Source organism: Halichoerus grypus, chromosome 1 (genome assembly GCF_964656455.1).
Source record: "Halichoerus grypus chromosome 1, mHalGry1.hap1.1, whole genome shotgun sequence".
Lineage (NCBI taxonomy): Eukaryota > Metazoa > Chordata > Mammalia > Carnivora > Phocidae > Halichoerus > Halichoerus grypus.
This window is the reverse complement of record NC_135712.1, coordinates 27,836,046-27,857,913: the sequence shown is the minus strand read 5'-3', so window position 1 is coordinate 27,857,913 and position 21,868 is coordinate 27,836,046. Positions and strand designations below refer to the sequence as shown.

Below are 21,868 nucleotides of genomic sequence, written 5' to 3'. Positions count from 1 at the left end.
TAAACCTTATTTCTCCAGAGCCTCGCAACGTTTGCATGAACGAAGTAGACGGAGAATGTCAATATTCATTTATGTAATGATTAGTTAAGGAGAAAAGTACATTCCAGCATAAGGACTTCTGACAGCCCTTTGCTTAAATCACACTTAACTTTTCCCTTCGGGCAAGTTTACTGCTTGTGAAATTCCTAGAAAGGCGAGCGGAGAGGACCGGAGACATAGAAAGGAGCCGGCGTTCGGCACCCAGCACGGTTTTGGAACGTTACCAGGCTCAAGGGGAAAGGTTATGTCTTGGAGCAGTTCGGAAAGCTGGCGATCCAAGTCCTGGGCACTGAGAGAACGCTGTCCTTCGGCCTCGGCTTGGAGGTTCGCAGAGCCAAGGGCAGGCATCGCGCAACCTGCCGCAGGGGCGGCTCCGAGACAAGGCCCGCGGGGCGCGCCTTCGCCCCACCCCGGGAACGCTGGGCCCGCGCACGGAGGGGCGGGGCCGGGATTTGGGGGGTGGGGCTCCAAGGCGGTCCGGCCCCGCCCCACCCCGCCGCCCCGCGGGTCACAATATAGGGTTAGGTCGGCCGGCGGGCGGGGCTCGGCGGGGGAGGAGCCGCGGGGCGGGGGAGGTGACGGCGGTTGGGGGAGGGGAGGGGAGGAGGAGTCGGGGAGGGAGGAGAACAGCGCCATTCCGGCCCGCCGCTCCCTCCGTTCCTTCTCCCTTCCCCGCTGTGGCCCGCGAGCCGCCCGCGAAGGAGCACGGGCGCGTGACGCGGCCCGGCTTGCTCGCGCCCTCCCGCGCCCCAGCGTCCGCCGCCCGCTCATGGCCCCGGCCGCGGCGGACAAGCCGCGCTGAGGCTGGCCGCGCGAAGTCGTGGGGCCGCCGCCGTGGCCCTCGCTGTCCGCGCCTCGCCGCCAGCCCGCGGTGCCCGCACACGCCGGCCGCCATCGCCTTCGCGCCTGGCTGGCGGGGGCGCTGTACTCCCCGGCGGTCCGCGCGGCTCCCTGGAGCTCGGCGGAGCGCGGCTGCCAGGGCCGGCGGAGGCGCGAGGAGCCGCACACCGCCGCCTGTGTCGCCGCAAGCGCCGCGGGGGCCATGACCGTGGAGCAGAATGTGCTGCAGCAGAGCGCGGCGCAGAAGGTGAGGCGAGCCCGGGAGCCGGCGCGGCCGGGCCCCGCTCCTCCTTCCGACGTGCTGTCCTCACCCGCCTCGGCCAGGAGCTCCCCGGCCTTCCCCCTCCGCCACTCGGGCCTCGGCTGCCCGGGGCTTGCTTCCCCGCCGCCCGCCGCCTCTGCCCGTCGCCCCTGCCCGTCGCCTTTGGGGGCGTCGCGCCCAGTGCGACGCTGCGTGTGGGAAGTGGTGTGTAGTTAGTGGGTTTCAGTCCATTTCCTTCTTGCCGATTGTTTTCCTGTAGCAGACAGTGCCGGCTATGTATTGAGAGCGACCCTCACATTCCTGCACTCCTCTCTAGGGCTTCTGAATTAAACTTTAGTCACTTCCTCCCCCCCCACTTTTTTTTTTTTTTTTAAAGAATAACCAGTTGTCATCCTTCCCGCACACAATTTGTATTTCGAAGGTGGGATCATTCCAAGCCTATTATTTTGTAAAAGGGGTCTCCACTAGAATTGAATTGCCTGCCTGGCGGAGCAGGTACATTTACCAGGTGAACTTTCTATAGAAGTAGAGAATTGGTTCTTTTTCCTTTTTCTGTTTCCTTTTCTTTCTGAATATGGAAATTGTCCCTAAGAAAGGAAACCTTTCTGGCCATGTTTATTCCAGGAATCTTTTGTCCCCTAAGTTTGACCTTATTCCATCCTTCACCCTTTACTCTTGCCTCGGTCACATACTCAAATGGTCACTCACTTAGGTAAAAAAATAAAATCTATGTGAAGCTTCAGGTCTTTTATAGTGAGTGGTGAGAGATGTTTCTTTTATTCGAGATTTTGTTTTCAGAATCTCAAGTGCACTATCATGGCTTGCACCGTATCCTGAAGAGTTGTTGGCAATGACTTTTTTTTTTTTTTTGGTCATTTTGTGAAAGGCATTTTGGGCGAAAGGAAAACATTGCTTTAGTCGTGTTGGAATTTGGAGGGTAACTAGAGTTTACTGTGAGCAGCTATCAAAGCTGTGTTTGGTTTATCTGGGTGAGTAATTAATGCCCCACCCTGTTGTAGTTTTGACGTAGTTTGTATCCTACCTGTGCTTGATCTCAGAATAAGGCCTGCAGTCCTAAAGTGGGCTATCTATACACTCACTGCTAAGTTTTTGCTTTGAGATTATTTTTAGAATTCTATGATAGTACTTGAGGTAATTGAAGATGCTCGAGAATTTTGGAAAGCAAGGATAGTACATTGTTATTTTAGGCACTTTGGGAAAGTTGTCTTTGGAATTCTTGTGTAAGTTAACTGTTAACTGGTAAATTCAGAAGATTGTTGCAGACTGCAGTTTATTGACAGTGAAATAATTCTAGATTTAATAATGGGAGTTTAGAACAGTTTATCTCCTAATCCTCCTCTTCTGTTCTGAATACCTTAAACTTTAGTTTTTGATGTTAAGTATGTGATAAAGTGTTAATACTTAGAGCAGGATCTTGTGTTCATATGTATGCTAAGCAGTATTTAATAAGTTTGGTATCATTTTTGTTTATAGTTCTCTTCAGTATTGAATATTAAAGCCTGATTTGTTTGAAAGTGGGAAATGTGGCTCCTATTTTTCACATCTTTTAAATTTGAATAATGGCAAGAAGTTTGTGCTTTTTTTTTAGTTGATTTTGACTAAAGTACTTCTTTAGCATAGAATCAGATAATGCAGATCTGCCTGGTTCAGAGGTTTATGCATAAAATTGTAGGGTCTAGAATCAAATTACTGAAAATGGTCTTGGCCATCAAATCCAGTTTCCTAGTTTAATGAGCCCCCTCCTTACACAAAGGGAGTAGTTTTTAATCCAGAATATTACCATTATGATGCTGTTGTTAGTGTGTGTATCAAATCATCTTAGAGATATTGGTAAATTTTTCTTAGAGCAATATTATGCATTTATTTTTATACTTCCATAATGGTATTTATGGTTTTTTTGAAAAGAAACAATGTGTTTGTTTGCTTTTCACATTAATATACTTTTATTTTGTTACTCATATATAACTATTTAAAAATATTTATATAGGTATAAGTACTTTAAACCATCCACTACAAATAAATTGATAGATTTAAATTCACCAAATTAGTAACTAGGAAGGGGACTATACGCTAGTAACTAGGAAGTGACTTTCATACTTTAGAAGAAACAAAAGTGAAACTCTTTGTTTTCACTTAGAAACTTTATGAATTATAAGGAAAACAAGTGTCTAGTGCATATTGCATGACCAAAATTTTAGCCTATTTTCTGCTCCCCTTAAAAAAATTATGTATGTGAATACCCATGCATATTAGTTTTATGTATGTAGCTCTATTCTGGTGATTGGAACAGTTTTCTATATTTTCAAGATTCTTTTTTTTCCTTCCAGAAGGATGATTAGTAATTTTTTTTTTTTTTAAAGCAGCACAACACAAAGCTTTCATAGGTCTTTTGTTCACCTGCAAAGTAGCTTGTCACGGTATAAGGCAAGGGGCTGGCTGTCTTTTCCTCTGATGTGTTCTTTGTTTGATTGCTGAAGTTTGGCCATGGCGGGAGTTATGAGATGTAGTAAAACTGCAGAAAGCTGCTTTTCTGAGGTTTAGGCGATACAGATTAGGTAGAGTTGGTTAAATCCTGTTCATAATTTTGGTCTTGAACAAGTATCTTCAACATTTGTGCTTGATATTTTACCGAAGTGTAGCATCCTTAGATCTCAAAAATTTAATACATACATAGCTTCAGGTCCCAAATGAGGATTCTTTAGGGCAGTGATAGAAGGCTTCCTCCCAGGGACCAAATTGATTTATAGAGGGAAGTGAGTTGGGTACTGTTACATTAAATGCATCCTTCTGAGTTGAATAAAATATAAGATTCATAAAGGCAGGTATTTTGCCTATTTTGTTTCACCCTAGAGCTTAGAATGGTTTCTTGCACATAGTAGGTTTCAGTAAATATTTGATGAGTGAAATAATGAGCGAATATTTTCTAAAAGGAATGTAAGTGTAGTAGTTATTTTAGTTTCCTAACTGAATCTCAAGATTTAATTATTGAGAAACAGTGGACTACTGTTGGAATAAAGGCTGTGTAGTGAAAAGACTGAAGGGTGTGGGTTGGGTCTAAATCACCTTTCTCTGACCTTGGGCAAGTCTTTAATTGCCTCTGAATCTTCCCTTAAAGCCTTAAAGTTAGTATGATTAGACATGAGCAACTCTTTTAGATCTGAGTGTTTAGTGGAGCTAAGCATGCATTTATTTCTGGACAGGGAGGACAAAAAAATACTAGATGATGAGGCAGAAGGAATTTTATGGATCAGCGGTCAACTTTCACTTAATTACAGTGGGGGTCATGTGGCACAGATGTCACAGACCAACCAATTTAAGAGTTAAAGCAAAACTTGGAAAACAATACAAGCTGGATCCAGGGTAAATTTTTTAGTTAAATTATGTAGTATTTTCTAATTTAGATATCATTTAAAGTTGTAAAAACACAGTATAGCATTTCAAAGGACAGTGAATGTTATGTAAATCACTGTAAACATTACATAAAAGGGATGTTCTTTGGTACTAAATAGTTGATTATGTTGTTGTTAGCATAAGACTTGGTTTGGGCAAAGAGACTGGGATCCAGCTGCTTATTTCCTTAATCCTCCTTCTCACCTAATTTCGATTTGTATACTAACGTTGTATCCAGCTGCCTTAAAGAAGTCTCATCAGTTTTAATAAATATTCTGTTGATTTTCTTTAATATTCTATGTATATAGTTCATGTCATTTGCAAGTAATTCTTACTCTTATTCCTTGTTAATACTTCTTTTTTCATTTTTTTATTGCCTTAGCTAAGATTACAGAATACTGCTAGGATTAGTGTTAGTTTCTGTTATGTATTGTTTCATTATGATATGGGGATTTCCTTACAGTCTTAATGTTTTGAAATGTTTTGAAATCAAATTTAGATGTTAATTCTTTATAAAATGCCTTTTTCTTTTTCCTTTTTCAATGACCAATGTGCTAATTTGTGTGTCAAAAATAAACACAAAAATTGTAATAGATAACATATATGGAATATGTTATATATACCTATGTTAAAGAATTGTGCTTAGATTTTTTAAAACTTTTTATTCATTTAATCTTCCCAAACAAATTATTATTAGGTGAGCACTTTTTTTTTTTCCTGCATGGTGTGGTTGAGGAAACAGTGTTAGAGAAGAACTAAAGGAACATTTCATTGCTGATATGTGTTGGGGGTAGAATTTAAACTCAGGGTCATGAGACTCATGGGCTCTTAACCATTATGCTGTATTGCTTTCTGGTAAAATCTCATGTAGTCATGATGCCGCCAAATTCAATATACTAAATTTTAATCTGGAATTTATTTTCTGTATTCTTAAATGAGATTGGTTACAGAGGTTGCTTTTGTGCATATGGGCTATCAAGGTAAGGTTAGCTCATAAAATCATTAGAAAGCTTTTTAGGTTTTCCTTTGCTTTTGGAATTGTGTAGTATAGAATTAGGTTAAATCATTCAAAATTGGTGGTATTTAGCCATGTTTTATTGTTTAACCTCAGTACTTATTACTTTGAAGATTTGGTGAATATGACTATAGTAGGCCGACCATTTATCTAGAGCAAGTTTTAGATAAGCTTTCCACATTTTGACAATTAACGTTTTAGGTTTTCTACCTCTTCCGGAGTCAATTTTAAAAATGTTTATAGATTTAGATTTGATTTCATTTAGTTGTATATGTATATGTATGTCTGTATGTATAGGTCTGATGTTTTCTCTTAAATCTATGTAGATAGATTCCGTTCTTATTCCTGATTGTTTTGTTTTCAGTAATGTTTGCCAGATGTTTATCTATTTTACTGGTCTTTTCAAAATCCAGTTCTTTGTTTCCTTTGTAAGTTCTGTTTATCTTCTAATTTATTAATTTTTGCTTTTGTATTTAGTATTTCCACCTTTCTACTTTCTTTTTGGGTCGTTATTGTTGCTCTTTTTGTATGTGAATTCAACATTTAGTGAGTTTCCAATCGTGTTAATAAGCATTTTGGGCTGTGGGTTTTCATCTGATTTTGTTTGGGATTTGATTTCATTTTTATTTCATTGTTTAAAAGATTTTTTTTTCCTGGCATACTTCCTAAGATGTTGCATTTATTAAATTCTTGATTTTTAGTCTCAGTGTACTGTTTAGAAAACATGATTTATAATAGTTTTAGAAATTAAGATTTTCTTATGACTGTGAGGTTTTAATGAGCATATGGAAAGGATGTGTATTTGAAAGTTGGAGTTATATATTTATATATTAAATGAACACTTATAGTGTGATTTGAATATTTCATGTTTTTTTCCTTGTCTTTTAAATTCTGAGATGTTGATGTAATTTTAATGTAGTTTCATCAAATTCTTTTTATTTCTAATGGATTTTTTTGCTTTTGCTAGTCTTTTAGTAGGATTTTGTCATTCATGTATATGGTGGTCACTGATAAAAATAATTATTTTGTCATCTGAGTTTCTATTTATTAGTTTTGTTTTGCCCACTCAGTTTTGATGGATTGATGAAGTTTTCATGTATCACCTCCCCCACCCTTGCCTCTTTATATCTGTATCTGTGATTACTAAATCTCTTTCTCCTTTCTACTCTTAATTTTAAACAAATATATATCTAAGCATATTTTTCTGATAGTGTCAGAATGAATAGTTTTCTCTCTTTCCTTCTGTCCCCAATAAGAAAGACTTTTTAGCATATTTTTATTTACAACATTCCTGATTTTGTTGGGTTAATATGGAATTGTATTCTAAATGATGGCATTTTAGATTTCTTAAGATACACCTTACATCAAAAATATTACTTGTGTTATAGACACATTAGTAGCCCATTAGTTTTTAAAAATTAGGTATTTAATTTTAACTATATATTTTTCTGGCATATTTAATACTGTTTGATGTTACTCTACTTCTTTTTTGTAGATAATTTTTAACTCTCTGTGTAAGCTTGTAAGATTTCCCCTTTGGTTTTAGAATCCAGAAGTGTGTGTGTGTGTGTGTGTGTGTGTGTGTGTGTGTGTGTGTGTGTGTGTGTTATCTTCTTAACAGTTCTGCCTAGGATTTTTGGTCTGAAAACTTTCATGTTCTTCTCAGGAAAAAGATGTATATTTTAAAATTATTGTTTCTACTCTATTCCTTCTCCCCTGCCCTCCTGTAATGATATTATTTGAATATTAGATACCATTCATCTCTCTTATTTGCTACGAATTTTATTTTATAATTTCTTTCTCTCCCTTTTTGTCCTGTATGTTAGATAAATTTTTAGTTTGATTGTACAAATTATTATTTTTTTAATGCTAGTTCTAGATGTACTATTTCCATAGGTGGTCATATACTTTTTTGAGGGTTTGTTTTAATAATCTGCATTTTAGTTGTGAAATAAGCAGAATTGAATTAATCATAACTACTGATTTATGATCAGCTGTCCATGAAAATATGTTTTCATTTATTTATGAAATTGCTTATTAACTTTTAATAATACTCATGAATTTTTACTTTTTAATAACAAACACATGAATCGTACTTAAAAGCTATAACTTTGAAGGTAACCTATATCTAACCAAATAGTCTCATTTTCATTTCCATCCCTCTGTTTTCATTTGAGATTGTAATCATCTTGAATCCTATGTTTATCCTCCCTTTGATTTCCTTTTTATTGCAGCTCTATGAATTCTTGAAGGTGTATATTTTTAATTTTCATTGTTTTAACTTTAAAAACTTTTTTCTACCTTGATAGCTAAAAGATACTCATCTATCTTTTCTGCTGAGAGTTTTAAAGTTATGTTTGCAACACTTAGACCTTATTCCATCTTCAGTTGCTTTTTGTAACAGGTGTGAAGTGGGGATCCAATTTAATTTTTATTATATATGATTTTTTGTTTTGTTGTTGTTAACTTTACCTCATCGAAAAGTTAATGCTCTCCCCCACTGAACTGACATGCCATTTTTATCTTATACAAAAGTTTTACATGATGCTCTTTTTCCCCTTGTGCTGTCTTTTGTTTCATCATTCATTTGTGAATACCATCCTGTCTTCATTGTTGTAGCTTCGTAATAATCTCTAGCATTGGAAAAGTAAGTTTGCTTTTCTTCTTCCAACATGTCATGACACGGTTTTCCTTAGAAATGTTAGAATAATCTTACCAAGTCCTCTAAAAAACCCTTGTTTGAGTTTTTTATTAATTCAAGCAACCGTATAGACCACTTTGGGATCATTAAAATATTTATGGTATTGAGTCTTTCTGTCCACGAACAGAGTATACTTCTTTTATTTAGGTCTTCTTTAATATCTCTTCAGTTTATATTTTTAACTGTAGAATTTCTATGCATCATTTATTTTAGATGGTAATTTCTGATAATAATTATATGGTGCTTTAAAATATTTGTTGTTACTGGTGTGTACACATGCAACTGGCTTTTGTGTATTGATCTTATATCTAGCCATCTTGCTAAACTTTTCTATTTTAATACTTTTCCAGTGATGATTTTGGATTTTCTGTGTAAAAGATTATATCATGAATAAATTATGACAGTTTTATTTATTTCTAATTTTTATGCCTGTAATTTCATTTTTTTTTTACTGTACTAGGTAAGACCTCTAATAAATGTTGATTAGAAGTGATGATAATGGATATTATCTTATTACTGATTTTAAAGGACAGTTCCCTACTTTGGTACCTACTGAGTTTTTAAACTATTTACATGCGTTAGTTGTATGAACTTACATGTTATAAAAAGGGTTCTATTTCTAAAGAACTAAAGAATATTGTAGTATTTTAAGTTTTGATGTGTGCATGTACCTTTTTCCTTTGAGTCCTGGTGACTCATGAAAGTTTCACTCCAGGCCCCCCTGGGAATAGGTGGGGAGATAGTTGGTTTGTCAGTTACTTCTCTGTCATCCTACCTCCTATAAAATCAGACATGGTGAGTATGGTATCATAGTTTACAATAATCATTAGTGTATGTAATATATGAAAGACCAGATATGGCTTGTGAAAGCCATTTTGGAATGTTAGTATGCAATGTGGCTAAGTACATGAAGTGAAAGTTGAACTTATAAAAACACCACTTGTGTTTTATTTTGGCAAAACTTGTACTAATTTTCAAGAATATTCTCCTTGTCAGGATATCTTGTTTTGTACATATGATTGGTAATTTTTGAAAGTTTTTTCCTTTTCTTCCTTCAGTTAACTGTCTTAGTACAATCTATCTGCTTTTTAAAGATTACTTGGTCTTAATATTTAAAAATGTCCAGCAGTATTTTCCTTGTCTTTTTAACCTTGTTGATATAGGTTTAGACCAGAGTTTCTTTGGTTTGTGGACTATTCATTTCCTGTAGAGCTTGCTAAAACTGTAGAATTCTGTACCTCACGTGAGCTCAGACTTACTGTTTCAAGCCCAAAGGTTGGACTAGTGCATTCTTAGCAGGAATCCCAAATGATTCTTCTGTACTTAAAGTTTGAGGACCACTAGTTGAAATTAATTAGTATACTTAGAGATGAGAATGCTTCAGCTTGTGTAAATTGACTGCAGGGCTCCTTCAGGGGTTGAATTATTACAATACACCCAATTTAACAGTGGAGCAGTCTTCGAACATACAGGCTTTCTTCTGTTTCAGGTGTTTCTCCCCATCAGTACACTGATTATGCTTTCCTGTTGTAAGGGAAATGCCTCCTGCCTCAGGCTTTCATGGCCAACATCTGTATGGAAACCCAAAGCTTCAGATGCATAGGTGGGACATTTGCCCCCCACCCCCAACCTCAGTAGGGCAGATTTAGTCTTTCTGTTAATTGACTCATACATCAAGGAGTTGGGAAACAATTGTACATGCTAAGGTTGCAGTGTTTCTGTTTCTCTTCTTTTTGGGGTGTGTAGTGTGTATGGATCATTTCTGAAAGTGTGTGTGTGTGTGTGTGTGTGTGTGTGAACCAAAGCATATGAAAGCTTATGTATACCTTAAAGAAATATAACATTACTACCTTTTGTACCACCCTAGATATAAAATAGAGCATCCTTTTATTCTAGAAATTTCCTTTGTGCCTCACTCAACCTGTCCCTTCCTTCCACATCCCACTAGCTGCTATCTTTACTTTTCCAAGTTAATGTTACTGTGGTATAATTTATAAAAAATAAAATAAAAACACCCATTTTAAAGTATATAATTAGATAAATTTTATAATTTAAATTTTATAATTAGATAAATTCCAAAAGATACCCTGTGTCACCCTTTCTATTTAGTATCACCACACTCCTATTCCAGGTAAGCATGGATCTGATTTCTATCACTACAGGCCAGTTTTGGTTGTCTTAGGTCTTCACATAAATGGAATCTTAAAATTCCTTTTTTTTTTTTGCATTTGACTTTTTTTTTCTCAGCAAAATGCTTTTGAGATTGAGCCACATTATTTCATGTGTTAGTAGTTCCTTTTTAGTGCTGAGTAATATTTCATTATATGAATATTACAAACTGTGTAAACTTATTTCTGTTGGTGGGTTGTTGGGTTTTTTCCAGTTCTTGGCCCTTATAAGTGATATTGTTACATGTACATTTGTAAGTAGGTCTTTGAAGAGACATATTTGCATTTCTCTTGGTCAAACACAGAGGAGTAAAATTGTTATAAAAGATTGCTACATGGTTATTTTACTATCCTACATTACCGTCAGCAATGTATGAGAGTTAAAGTTGGTCTACTTTTTTGTCAACACTTGATATTGTTAACTTTTATGTTTTAGCCATTTTAGTGAGCATGTAAGTGGTACTTCATTGTGGTATTGATTTATATTTCTGTAATGACTAGTGGTTTTAAACATTTTTTCATTCGCTTATTGGCCATTTTTGGAGGATTTTTTTTTTTTTTTTAAGATTTTTTATTTATTTATTTGACAGAGAGAGACACAGTGAGAGAGGGAATACAAGCAGGGGGAGAGGGAGAAGCAGGCTTCCTGCCTAGCAAGGAGCCCGATGTGGGGCTCGATCCCAGGACCCTGGGATCACGACCTGAGCTGAAGGCAGACGCTTAACGACTGAGCCACCCAGGTGCCCCCATTTTTGGAGGATTTTTAAATATTGCTTCTCATATACAATTGATCCTTGAACAATGTGGGGGCTGGGACACTGACCCTCCCCTCCCCATGCAGTCAAAAATCTGTGTATACCTTTTGACTCTCCCAGAATTTAACACTAATGGCCTACTATGACTGGAAGCCTTACTGATAACATAGTCAATTAATACATATTTTGTATGTTATATGTATTCTATATTGCATTCTTACAATAAAGTAAGCTAGAGAAAAGAAAATGTCAGGGTGCCTGGGTGGCTCAGTTGGTTGTCTGCCTTTACCTCAGGTCATGATCCCAGGGTCCTGGGATCGAGCCTTGCATTGGGCTCCCTGCTTAGTGGGGAGCCTGCTTCTCCCTTTCCTCCCCACTCCTGCTCTCTGTGGCTATGTCTTTCTCTCTCAAATAAATAAATAAAATCCTTTTTTTAAAAAAAGAAAATGTTATTCAAATCAAAAGGAAGAGAAAATACATTGGCAGTGCTGTAGTGTATTTAATAAAAAGAAGTGTATAAGTGGATTTGCACAGTTCAAACCTATATTGTTCAAAGGTCAACTGTTTTATCCAGTCTTACATTCTTACAGGACTAGCAATAATAGTAGCTACTTAATTATCCCACACCTGAAAATAGCTAAAAAGTTTTTTTTTTTTAAAGATTTTATTTATTTCAGGCAGACAGAGACAGCGAGAGAGGGAACACAAGCAGGGGAAGTGGGAGAGGGAGAAGCAGGCCTCCCGCTGAACAGGGAGCCCGACGTGGGGCTCGATCCCAGAACCCTGGGATAATGGCCTGAGCTGAAGACAGACACTTAATGACTGAGCCACCCAGGTGCCCTGAAAATAGCTAAAAAGTTAAAGATGTTGCTAGAGGTACAACATTCTAGGAGCAAGTACTGATATGCTCATAAAACAAAATGAGACTCCACAATTTGTCCTTCATTTTACTATTTTTTAAAACACCTGTTAAAAAGGCTCAGTGCTGAAGAATGACAGCCCTTTTCAGGGGCACCTGGGTGGCTCAGTTGGCTAAGTGTCTGACACTTGGTTTTGGCTCAGGTCATGATCTCAGGATCCTGAGATCAAGCCCCCTGTCAGGCTACCTGCTCAGTGGGGAGTCTGTTTCCCCTCTTTCTCTCCCTTTGCTCTCCCCCCTTTGTGCTTGCTGTCTCTCTCTTTCAAATAAATCTTTAAAAAAAAAAAAATAGAAAATCCTTTTCTTTATGCCTCAAACTAACATTAAATTAATGTCTTTGATAATTAATTGTACACACAAGAGAAATCTTTGTGGTGTATTTTTTGTTCTACAGGGTACAAAATATTTTAACATTGTAGTTGGTTTGGAAATTTGGAAAGAACTTGGAGGACCAATGGTAGGTGGGCTGAACTGTGGAGAGGTAAGCATTTGGGTCAGAAGGACTTTTCTTACTGTTTTTGGTCCGTGGGAGAACAAGAAAGAAGAGCCTGTTTTGAACTGGAGAAGGAAACAGCTCATACTTGCTGGGTTTTTATTGGTGCTGTTCAGCCTGGAAGTGGGTGAGGTGGAGATTAGCAGTACTAGGCCTGAGGGTAGGCTTGGCTGCAGAGCTGAGAGCTAGGTCCTCAGTGAAGCTGGATGTGGGGGAGCAGTGTGGAGAGAAGGACCAGGAGTGAAGAAGCATTAGCAGCGAAGGTCCATTACTGTGGTAACACTAGTAGAGAACCAGTGGTACACTCCCGTATACACAAGTTGATATGTTAAAATTCATGCCAGAATACATGCACAATCAAATATCTGGTTTCTTTGGGGTGGAGCTACAGAAACAGTTTTGAGCTGGGGTGTGGGGTTTGCTGTGTACCTCCACTGAGGCCTCTGAGCTGGTCTGGGTTTCTCATCAAGAACACCCTTGAAGTCTTCCCATGAGGCCTTAGACAGACTGTGGAGCAGAGCAGGGCTGAGGAAGAGGATTTAAAGGAAACTAGCAGCAGTCCAATGTCTCAGGTTTAAAATTCTCAGTTTTGGGGCGCCTGGGTGGCTCAGTCGTTAAAATTCTCAGTTTTTAGAGAGAAGCAGCAGCTCTCTGCACAGGCCTCCTGGGGTCAGTGGCTACTCTTTGTGCCTATTCTGGTCACACCATATGGATTCTCAGAACTGACTTCTGGGCTTCTTCCCCAGTAGGACCAGGACTTCGGATCAGTGATAAGACTGCAGAACTAAGAGAAAACTGACAGTCCGTGTTTCCATTCTTGCTGGTGGCATCAGAGGAAGGGCACCCTTACACCGAGCATGTTGCAGCTCTGGCTGGATAGATGAAGGCAGCATATGAGATGGCTGGGTTCAACTCTTGGTAGGAAGCCTCGATTTCTGGGCATGTGGGCACCAGAGTAGCCTCCTCAGGGCATGGGGTTCTGTGTGAGGAGGTGTGCTCCCAGCTCTCTGTGAATATTGATTTTATGTGGTGTTGCCATTGGCGTGCTCTTGGCCAGCTTGAGGTTGGAGGTTGGCTCAGGCAAACTCTAGCCTCAAGGTCTGCAGTTCTCTGATGGGAGAGAATGCCTTCTGTGCATTCTGGGCCGTGCCTGTGGTGGTCAGGGACCTTCTACCCCATGTCCTGCTAGAATCGCTGGCGAGCTCATAGAGCTCTCTGGGTTTAATGTACAAAGGGAGGGGGCTGACCAACAGAACCTTTGTTCTTCCTCTTACTCCTGCGTTAGGATTTCAGGGGGCTCTCTGTAGAGAAGAGGGAGTGGGGCTGTGGGAGAGTGTGGAGTCAAGCAGGGGGTGTAGTGGGGAGATAACTAGGAACCAGCTGCCTCCATGTTTTCCTTCTTGGTCATGTACAAATAATTGGTATGTTGCTATTGAGTTGTAGGAATTTATATATTCTGAAAGTGTCTTTCATTATATGTATATATTTTTTTCTAAATGTGTATGTAGCTTGTCTTTTTATTTTCAAGTCTAAGTATTTTAACATTGATGTTCATTGTCCCGTTTTTTTTTTTTCTTTCGTAGTTAGTGCTTTGACCTAATTTTCTTGACCCTTAGTTTGTAAATTTTTTTTCCTGTTTTCTTCTAAAATGTTTTATTAGCATTTACACTTAGGTCTGTGATCTATGTAGACTTTACTTTTGTGTGTGCTCTGAGGTGTAAGAGTCAAGGTTCATATGAAATAAATAAACCTTTGTGTTGTAGTTCATTTATACTTCTGGATACACCAGAAGTGTTCTATTGCTGATAAGTTATTCATTTACCTTCTTATGTTTATGGACCATTGAGATTTTTTTTTTTTTTCTGTGAAATTCATATGTGTTTCTTCTTTTGGGTTGGTTTTACCTTTTTTTTTTTTTTTTGATTTGAAGGAGTCTAAATACTTTTTTTTCTTCCACTTATGTGTTTTCCAAGTTTCTTTTCCCATTTTCAGGAGGTCTTTTTACTCTCTTTATGGTGCCCTTTCATGAATAGAAGTTTAATTTAGTCTCATTTGTAATTAGTTTTCTTGAACTTCCATACCCGTTTGTTTTTTTTTTTTAAAGATTTTATTTATTGAGAGAGAGTGAGAGAGATCACAGAGGGAGAGGTAGAGGGAGAAGCAGATTTGCTCCTGAGCAGGGAACCTGATGCAGGGCTTGATCCCAGGACCCTGAGATCATGCATGACCTGAGCCAAAGGTAGACGCTTAACCAACTAAGTCACCCAGGCGCCCCCCATACCTTATTTTATAAAGAAATTCTCTTTTATTGGCCTCTGCTGTTTTTCTCGTTTTGCCCTAGTATTTAAGTCTTATTCCACTTGAATTTGAATTTTACACATTGTTTGAGTAGGTGGCCAAATTTGCTTTTCCCCTCTGGAAAACCAGCAACTTTATTGAAAAGTTCATCTTTCTCCCCATTAATATTCCACCTGATGACAAGGTTTTTATTCTTGACTTAGGACCTTTTTAAAGGAAAACAGATCTTTGGGACTCTCAAAGTATTTTTTTATTATAGCTTTACTGAAGTTTGCATAAATATAACTAGGCATAAATTTATTATGTTCTATTGTATGGCTTTTAATGCACTAAAAGCAAAAACCAACTAATAATCTAGATGTAAGCAAAGCTAGAAAATCAGTAAAATTTAGATTAACAAGGTTAACTTGACAGATGGTAGTGTTTTACAGAAGCTAACTTAAGCACTTGCAACTTCAACCAAGGAGTTTAATATACGTGTATCAGGATATTCTTGTAAGATATTATTATTAAACTTTGGAAGTAGATTTTACTGCTGTTGTCATCCACATTACTTTTGTGATCCTGTTAGTTGATAGCCATTGTCTTAGAGTGGTGTTCTCAGCCTTTTGTGTTGTAAAATCTTCACAGATGTACCTCCATGTTTGATCACACTTTAAAGTATTTTTGTCTTTTTATTTTTTGCTAAAGCTCTGTAAATGTAATTATTGCAGTATCTTTGAAGCAGAATGTTGAACTAAACAGGTTTTGTGATTTAGTATAGAGTGGAGTATACTTCCTGTGAATAAGAGGTAACAATTACAGCTTACTCTTAAGTTAGTGCCCAATAAATATTATTTGTTAGAACCCATGAGTACTTTGCCTTGTGAACATATCTTAGGGCCTGGACAGTCAAGAGGGTGAGATACTGCTGTGCAGTGTGGGAACTGCTTTTGCAGACATCTTGAGATAGTATTATCTACCGGAGTAATAATGTGTTGTAATTATTGCTAGCTGCCTTCGGGGTTGTTGTACTTTCTTGTGGTGAAGGTTTTAAACCTATTCGGGTGTGCTGCCAAAAATATTTAGTATTTGAATGCCTATTACGGACACAAACATGTTGAGATAGCTAGCTATTGGGCAAGATTTCTTTGAGTATGTGAGTTTTTGCTATGTGAACCGTCAGTACATGTATTTAAACTGTTCACATTTGGGCTATGTTGTACAGTAAAATTTGGCTGCTAATACAATACAGTGTGTGTGTACTTGTTAACTGGGGGGATTTTCTAAGGTTTAGTCTTTGATTTTCTGCTTTCTTTGTAAGCTGTCTTTGAGAGATCATGTATTTTCTCACTCCTATATGTTCATTACTACTAAGTTTGTATATTCAAAATTAATTAAATGTTACACCCTTACATAAACTCTAGTTTCAGGTTTTCAGTTGCCTTTGTACATTTCTGCTTAGATACTCCATCATCTCATTATCATATCCATGCATTCAATTATTATTTCTTTGTTTTAAGCAGATTGAGAAGGAAGTGATACGCAGGAAGCTTATAGTTTGGTGATGGTGGAGCCAGAAATGCATATATGATATTTGAAGTTAAATGAAGTATTTATAAGATGTATTGGTAGGAGGAAGAAGAGAATCTAAGAAGAATGGGAAAGGCTTTTGTCAAGGAGGGAGTGGTTGAAATGAAAGGAAGACTACTAGGTAGATTGACAGTATCATTCTAGGCAGGGAAGTCCATTAGCAAGGGAAAACAGAAAAATTTGGTGCTTTCTGTTATCTACCAGTAGCTTCATGTGGCTAGATATGGTATAATAAAAAATAAATATTTAGTCTTTTCCCCTGGTTCCTGCCACAGAGCCTCTAGAATCCTTGGAATTTACTGTCTTTTGTATACTAATGAGTTAACTCCCATTTGGGAGACTAGGCAGCTTCAGGTGTTGGTTGTAAAACCAACCTCAGAAAACCAGCCACTTGTGATTAGAGGATTAGAATTTTCAGCCCACTCCCCAATCCAGTGGCCAGGAGAGGGGCTAGAGATTTTCAGTCACCAATGGCCAATGACTTAGTCAATCATACCTATGTATTGAAATCTCTAGTGCCTTCCATACTTTTAATAAGTGCTCAGTTAAAAAAAGAAGTGCTCATTTAATGGTAGTTCTAGGCTAGAACTTAACTATGGTTAATTTTTCCCTTATTGATTTTGAGACTTATTCCCTTAAAAATACAGAATTACATCATTAATATATAGTTAGAATATAAAAATTGCTTTTAAGGAAGTTGTATTAATAAGGGTCCAATTAGGACACAGAAACCACACAGTAATTTGAAGAGGGAAAGTTTAATACAAGGAAGTACTGACCGGTAACATATGATTGACTACAAAAATGTAAAGAGAACTCTGAAGAATAATGGAAGGAGTAAATTTGGGAGAGGTCTGCCCTCAGACTGAGTTTCAATTCTTGCTGTAGATTTTGTGACTGAAGCCCACTGGATGGGGGACATGTTTGCTGAGGTGCTGAAGACCGTGACATTTCTGCAAATAGCTTTGTGGGTCTGAGAAAGAAAGTCTTTTAGAGCATATGCTTTATTAAACATAGCACTATGTCTAAATGATTGGAGTTCCTACTAGTCAGTAGGGTGTATTATGTATGTAATTAGTATGACCAAAAACTATATTTGATTTAACAAAGGAATTAATTGTGACACATATAGCTGTGAGGAATTATATAGTGTTCTAGTTTGAGAGTTCTATGTAGAGCGTATTTATTTTGTTTTATTAGTATAAGGGATTTTTTTTTGGACTGCAAGTTTATTGTGAAAATTTAAGTGTAGAAACTAGTGATAACATGAATATGTATTTTATTTAAACTTCAGATCTTATAGTTCAAAGATAGGATTTGAGTCACAAAACTTTTGTTTACCCAAATGTTTTCTAGAATATAGGTACCCTAATTTAAAAACATTGGGATAGTTGGGGTTTTGGAATGCATGTTCCCATAGAAACCATGTTTCATGGTGTTGGGTTCTTATTTGGCCTGGAAATGTATTTAACTCTGTATGAACTTAGATTATAGTGCTGTATAACAATATTTTTGGGGATGAATGCATTTAGAATTTCTGTTTATGATGCATTTCTGTTATCTGCCAGTTAGTAAGGATGGGGGCGTCTGTTAAGGGCATGAGCAGCTGTTTGGTTGAAGAGTTGGGGTGGCAGGTAAGAATATGGACTGAGGTGAAGACTAATGGAAAAAACCAACTGTATCGATTGCTCTTAGCTACCTATCTCATTTCTTTACTTTACTTCTTCCTCTTTTTTTTTTTTTTAATTTTATTATACGAGTGCTTAAGAGTGTTTGTGGCCCTGGGATTCTATAAAATGATAGGGAAAATCTTTCTCAATTCAGAATTTCTGGAATATTTAAGCCTAAATGTAAATAGTGAAGAATGAAAATGCATGCCTTCAGATTTATACACCCATAGAGGTATATGATTAATTTTTTGTAATGTCAAAGTGCTGTTAACCCAAAAAGATTGAGATAAGCCTTGACTCTGTGATGCTAGAAAATAACAGGATTACCCCAACCATTATGGAGTTACTGTCTAGATTATTTGCAGTTGAAAATTTCAACAATATTTTACTGTACACTCTAGATAGACTGTAAGAGGGTGTGAAAAGTTTGTTTAGTAAGTGGACCTGATTTATGTGTGCTTCTTGTTCTCTCTCCAATAATCGGTATGTTCTTTCCTGTGGATGAGTTCAAGGCCCATGATCTGACTTACTCCCAATTTATTTCTGCAAACTTTGCTATAGTCATTTATTCAGTCAGTATTTATTGAATGCCTACCACATGCCTGACACTGTACTAGTTACCAGGAACACATTGATTAGCAGAATATTCTGTGCTCTCTTGAGATTTAGAGTCTGATGATTAACCATGGTATATTATTATAATCTGTGGTTAAGTACCACGAGACCTTCCAACCTTAATAGAAGGCAAGTGGTACGTAAATTTGGGTTGGTAGATAAGGATAAAGAGAATGTGGAATAGATGGTGTCTTTTGAAATCAGTGTGGTTCTAGCACAGAACTTCTCCCATAGATTATTGAAAGAGCCTAGTGCGCGTTGGAAGGTTTTTTCCAGTGTCCTCAATCTATTGAAGTACATTTTGTTTTGGCTTATATAGCTGGATAGAGGCAGAGGCAGGTTTGGGACTCCCAAAGAAGCCCCATGAAGGACAGATTTATGTATTTGGAATTATCTGTCTAGGAAGTTTGGGGATATCTTGTTATTGGAAGAGGTAACATGAACTAGGGCAGCTTAGTGTTATCAGGTAGATCCAGAAGGTATTTGCAAAAGTAGATGTATGTATGGTTGTGTGCCTTAAAGGCAGGAGTATGATTAATCCTTTCATTGATAGGTGACTGAAATACCACACGGTGCCTAGCAATGCTTTAGTGAATTTGATCCTGAAGTTTAAGAATGCCTTGGAATTTTCTATCAAATTAGGATTTATTTCCTCTTTTTCTTAAAAAACTTGAAAGTGTTTTTAGAGTTCATTTTAGGAGTTGCCTTTTTTTTTTTCCTGAAGATGGAAACCTTTGACTTTCTTTCTTTTGCACTTCACCAAGTTTTATATGTATTTGGAAATTCAGGAGCCATTGACTGACTTACAAGTCATTCGCCCCTTAATGTAGAAAGCTTTCCTGCCTTTTAGTCAGTGGTGCTCCACTTTTTTATGTGCCATTATTTAAGTATTTTACATGAAGATAGTATTGGATTTTTGCACTGAGTTTTCATTTTTCACTGAATCTTTAATCTCCAAAATCAAATATAGAGAAAATATGGAAAGGGTATGGGCCATGGAATTTGAAAAACCTGTTTTCATTCCTGTCTCTGTACTTAATAATCTCTTGAAGCCTTGTTAGCCATGAAATGAGAGTAACTTTTTGGAGGGTGTGTGTGTGCACGCATGTGTGCGTGTATACTCATATTGAGTGAGATTATAAACTGGAAGCACTTAAAACACTTGGCATACAGCAAGAACATAATAAATGCTTACCTTCTTTCTTTGGTCTAAGCCAGTGATTCCTCTTTTTGCATTCTCAAGAAGTTATACCAGTGTTAAATATGCTGTATATTTACTGAAACATTTAAAACAAACCCAACATTAGGTAGGGTCTACTGGGGAGGGAAAGAATTTCTGTAGAACTCTCTGATTCTTAATTTATATTGGAATTACTGATGCTTCCTTTTCCCAAAGTGTGTATAGTACTGTATTTTGCACATAGTGGGCACTTAAAGATGTAATCATGTGATAAAAATAACATTGAGGAAGGAATCTGAAGGCCTGCATGAAGTCTTGGCTTGTTAGCTTATTGATTTCTGTGGTGTTTGCAGCTGCTGAATTTCTTTGAACATTGTGTCTTGCCTTTCTTGGTCCAGCAGTGTGAACAGATTGCATCCTCCTCCTTATACTTTAGTATATAAATTCATACAAAAAAGACCTCAGAGCTCAGAAAAGGAGCTCTAGAGAGGGAAGTGGGTTGGATCCATCTTGGATCCAAAGTTGCTAGTCCAGGAGGAGAGAACCCATATGCAGGACATTTTTAGTTGAGCAGGGTATATGCAGATCAGAAGTGTGATAAATAGAAAGGTGCAAACCTTGAAAGAAAGACGAGGGTCTTAATTACAACAGAAATAGCAACAACAAAAACATATAATTGTAGGAAATGAAGGTGCAGGTTTTCAAAGACGGGAAAAGCACAGCTGGAAGATGCCAGTAACAAAGGAGAAAACTACAAATGAGGTGGCTTCTGTGCCATAAACTTAGAATTTTTCTCATAGCTCACCTCTTCTGATCTGTCTCCCATTTCTTGGTAACTAAACCAAGAAATTTTTTTCACCTTTTCTCCTTCCCACTCAGCCTTCTTCTCCACCCCAGTCATTTTCTCCTCCTTATTTCATTTTCTGTCAAAATTCATGAGATCATGAACTATGCTAGAGATACGCCTGGATTATTTTTTTTCTAAGATATTTAGTTGACTTTATTGTGAAAGATAAAATGTCAAGTTATAGCTACGAACTATAAAATTTCAAAGACGTTTCTCTTTAATAAAATACTAAGTATTTTAGTAAAATCTAAATAATTTTAAATTTAAAAAATGCACTCTCTATCAGTCAACTCTGACAATAACAGGCTATTCCAAAAATTAGTGGTGTACCAAAATACTGTCATCACGTTCACAGATTTTTCAGGTTGGTTGGGGTGGCTCTTCTCCATGGGTGCCTCCTCCTTCTGGGGCAAGTGGGCTACCCAGGGCCATGTTCTTCTTAAGGAAGTTACAGAAGTTCAGGAGGGAAGCCCAGTCATGCAAATACATTTCATATCTGCATGACTGTCTTTAATATGTCATTTGTGAAAACATGTCACATGGCCAAGTTCATCATCAGTGCAGAAAGGAAACTCTCTAGTGGGAGGGAGTTAAAAGTGGCAAAAGGTATGGATACAGAGATGAGAGAATTGCGAGTCTAACACAGGCTCTTGTAATCTTTTCTGAGCTTTATATTCGTGTTTACATTTTACCTTGTAGTCATTAATGTGTATACTATTTTGTGTTCCATCACTTTAGCTTAATATGATTTTGTGAAGATAATTTCTATATAGGTTATATATTTGCTATTTAAAAATATGCAGTTGTTTGCTTGACTCAGACTGTGCCTCTAAGTCCATCTGTATAAAAATCATCTAAGATACTTATTAAAAATGCAGATCCCTTAGCCTTCAACCCTGACCCTGCTGGAATCACAGTTTCTGGGGCTGGGGCCTGAGAATCTTGATTATTATCAAACTCATCAGGTCATTCTTCTGCACATTAAAGTTTAGAACCACTTCCTTAGTGGGAGGACATTTGTATTGTTTCCATTTTTCCAACATTATAAATAATAGCTGGTAACATTTGTATAAATGACTGATT

At 37.6% G+C, this 21,868-nt stretch overlaps 1 protein-coding gene across 4 annotated transcripts in view; it reads left to right on the top strand.

Annotated features, from left to right (window-relative positions):
- Positions 1 to 654: 654 nt before the first annotated feature.
- Positions 655 to 21,868, top strand: part of USP25 (ubiquitin specific peptidase 25) — a 129,209-nt gene continuing 107,995 nt past the window's right edge. For 2 of the 4 annotated variants that reach the window (XM_036108964.2, XM_078057520.1), the window contains exon 1: positions 655 to 1,126. In XM_036108964.2, coding sequence (XP_035964857.1) covers positions 1,082 to 1,126 — 45 coding nt within the window. In that variant the 5' untranslated portion in view covers positions 655 to 1,081. The remainder of the gene's footprint in view (positions 1,127 to 21,868) is intronic. The other 2 variants (XM_078057598.1, XM_078057639.1) reach the window with 2 other exon arrangements.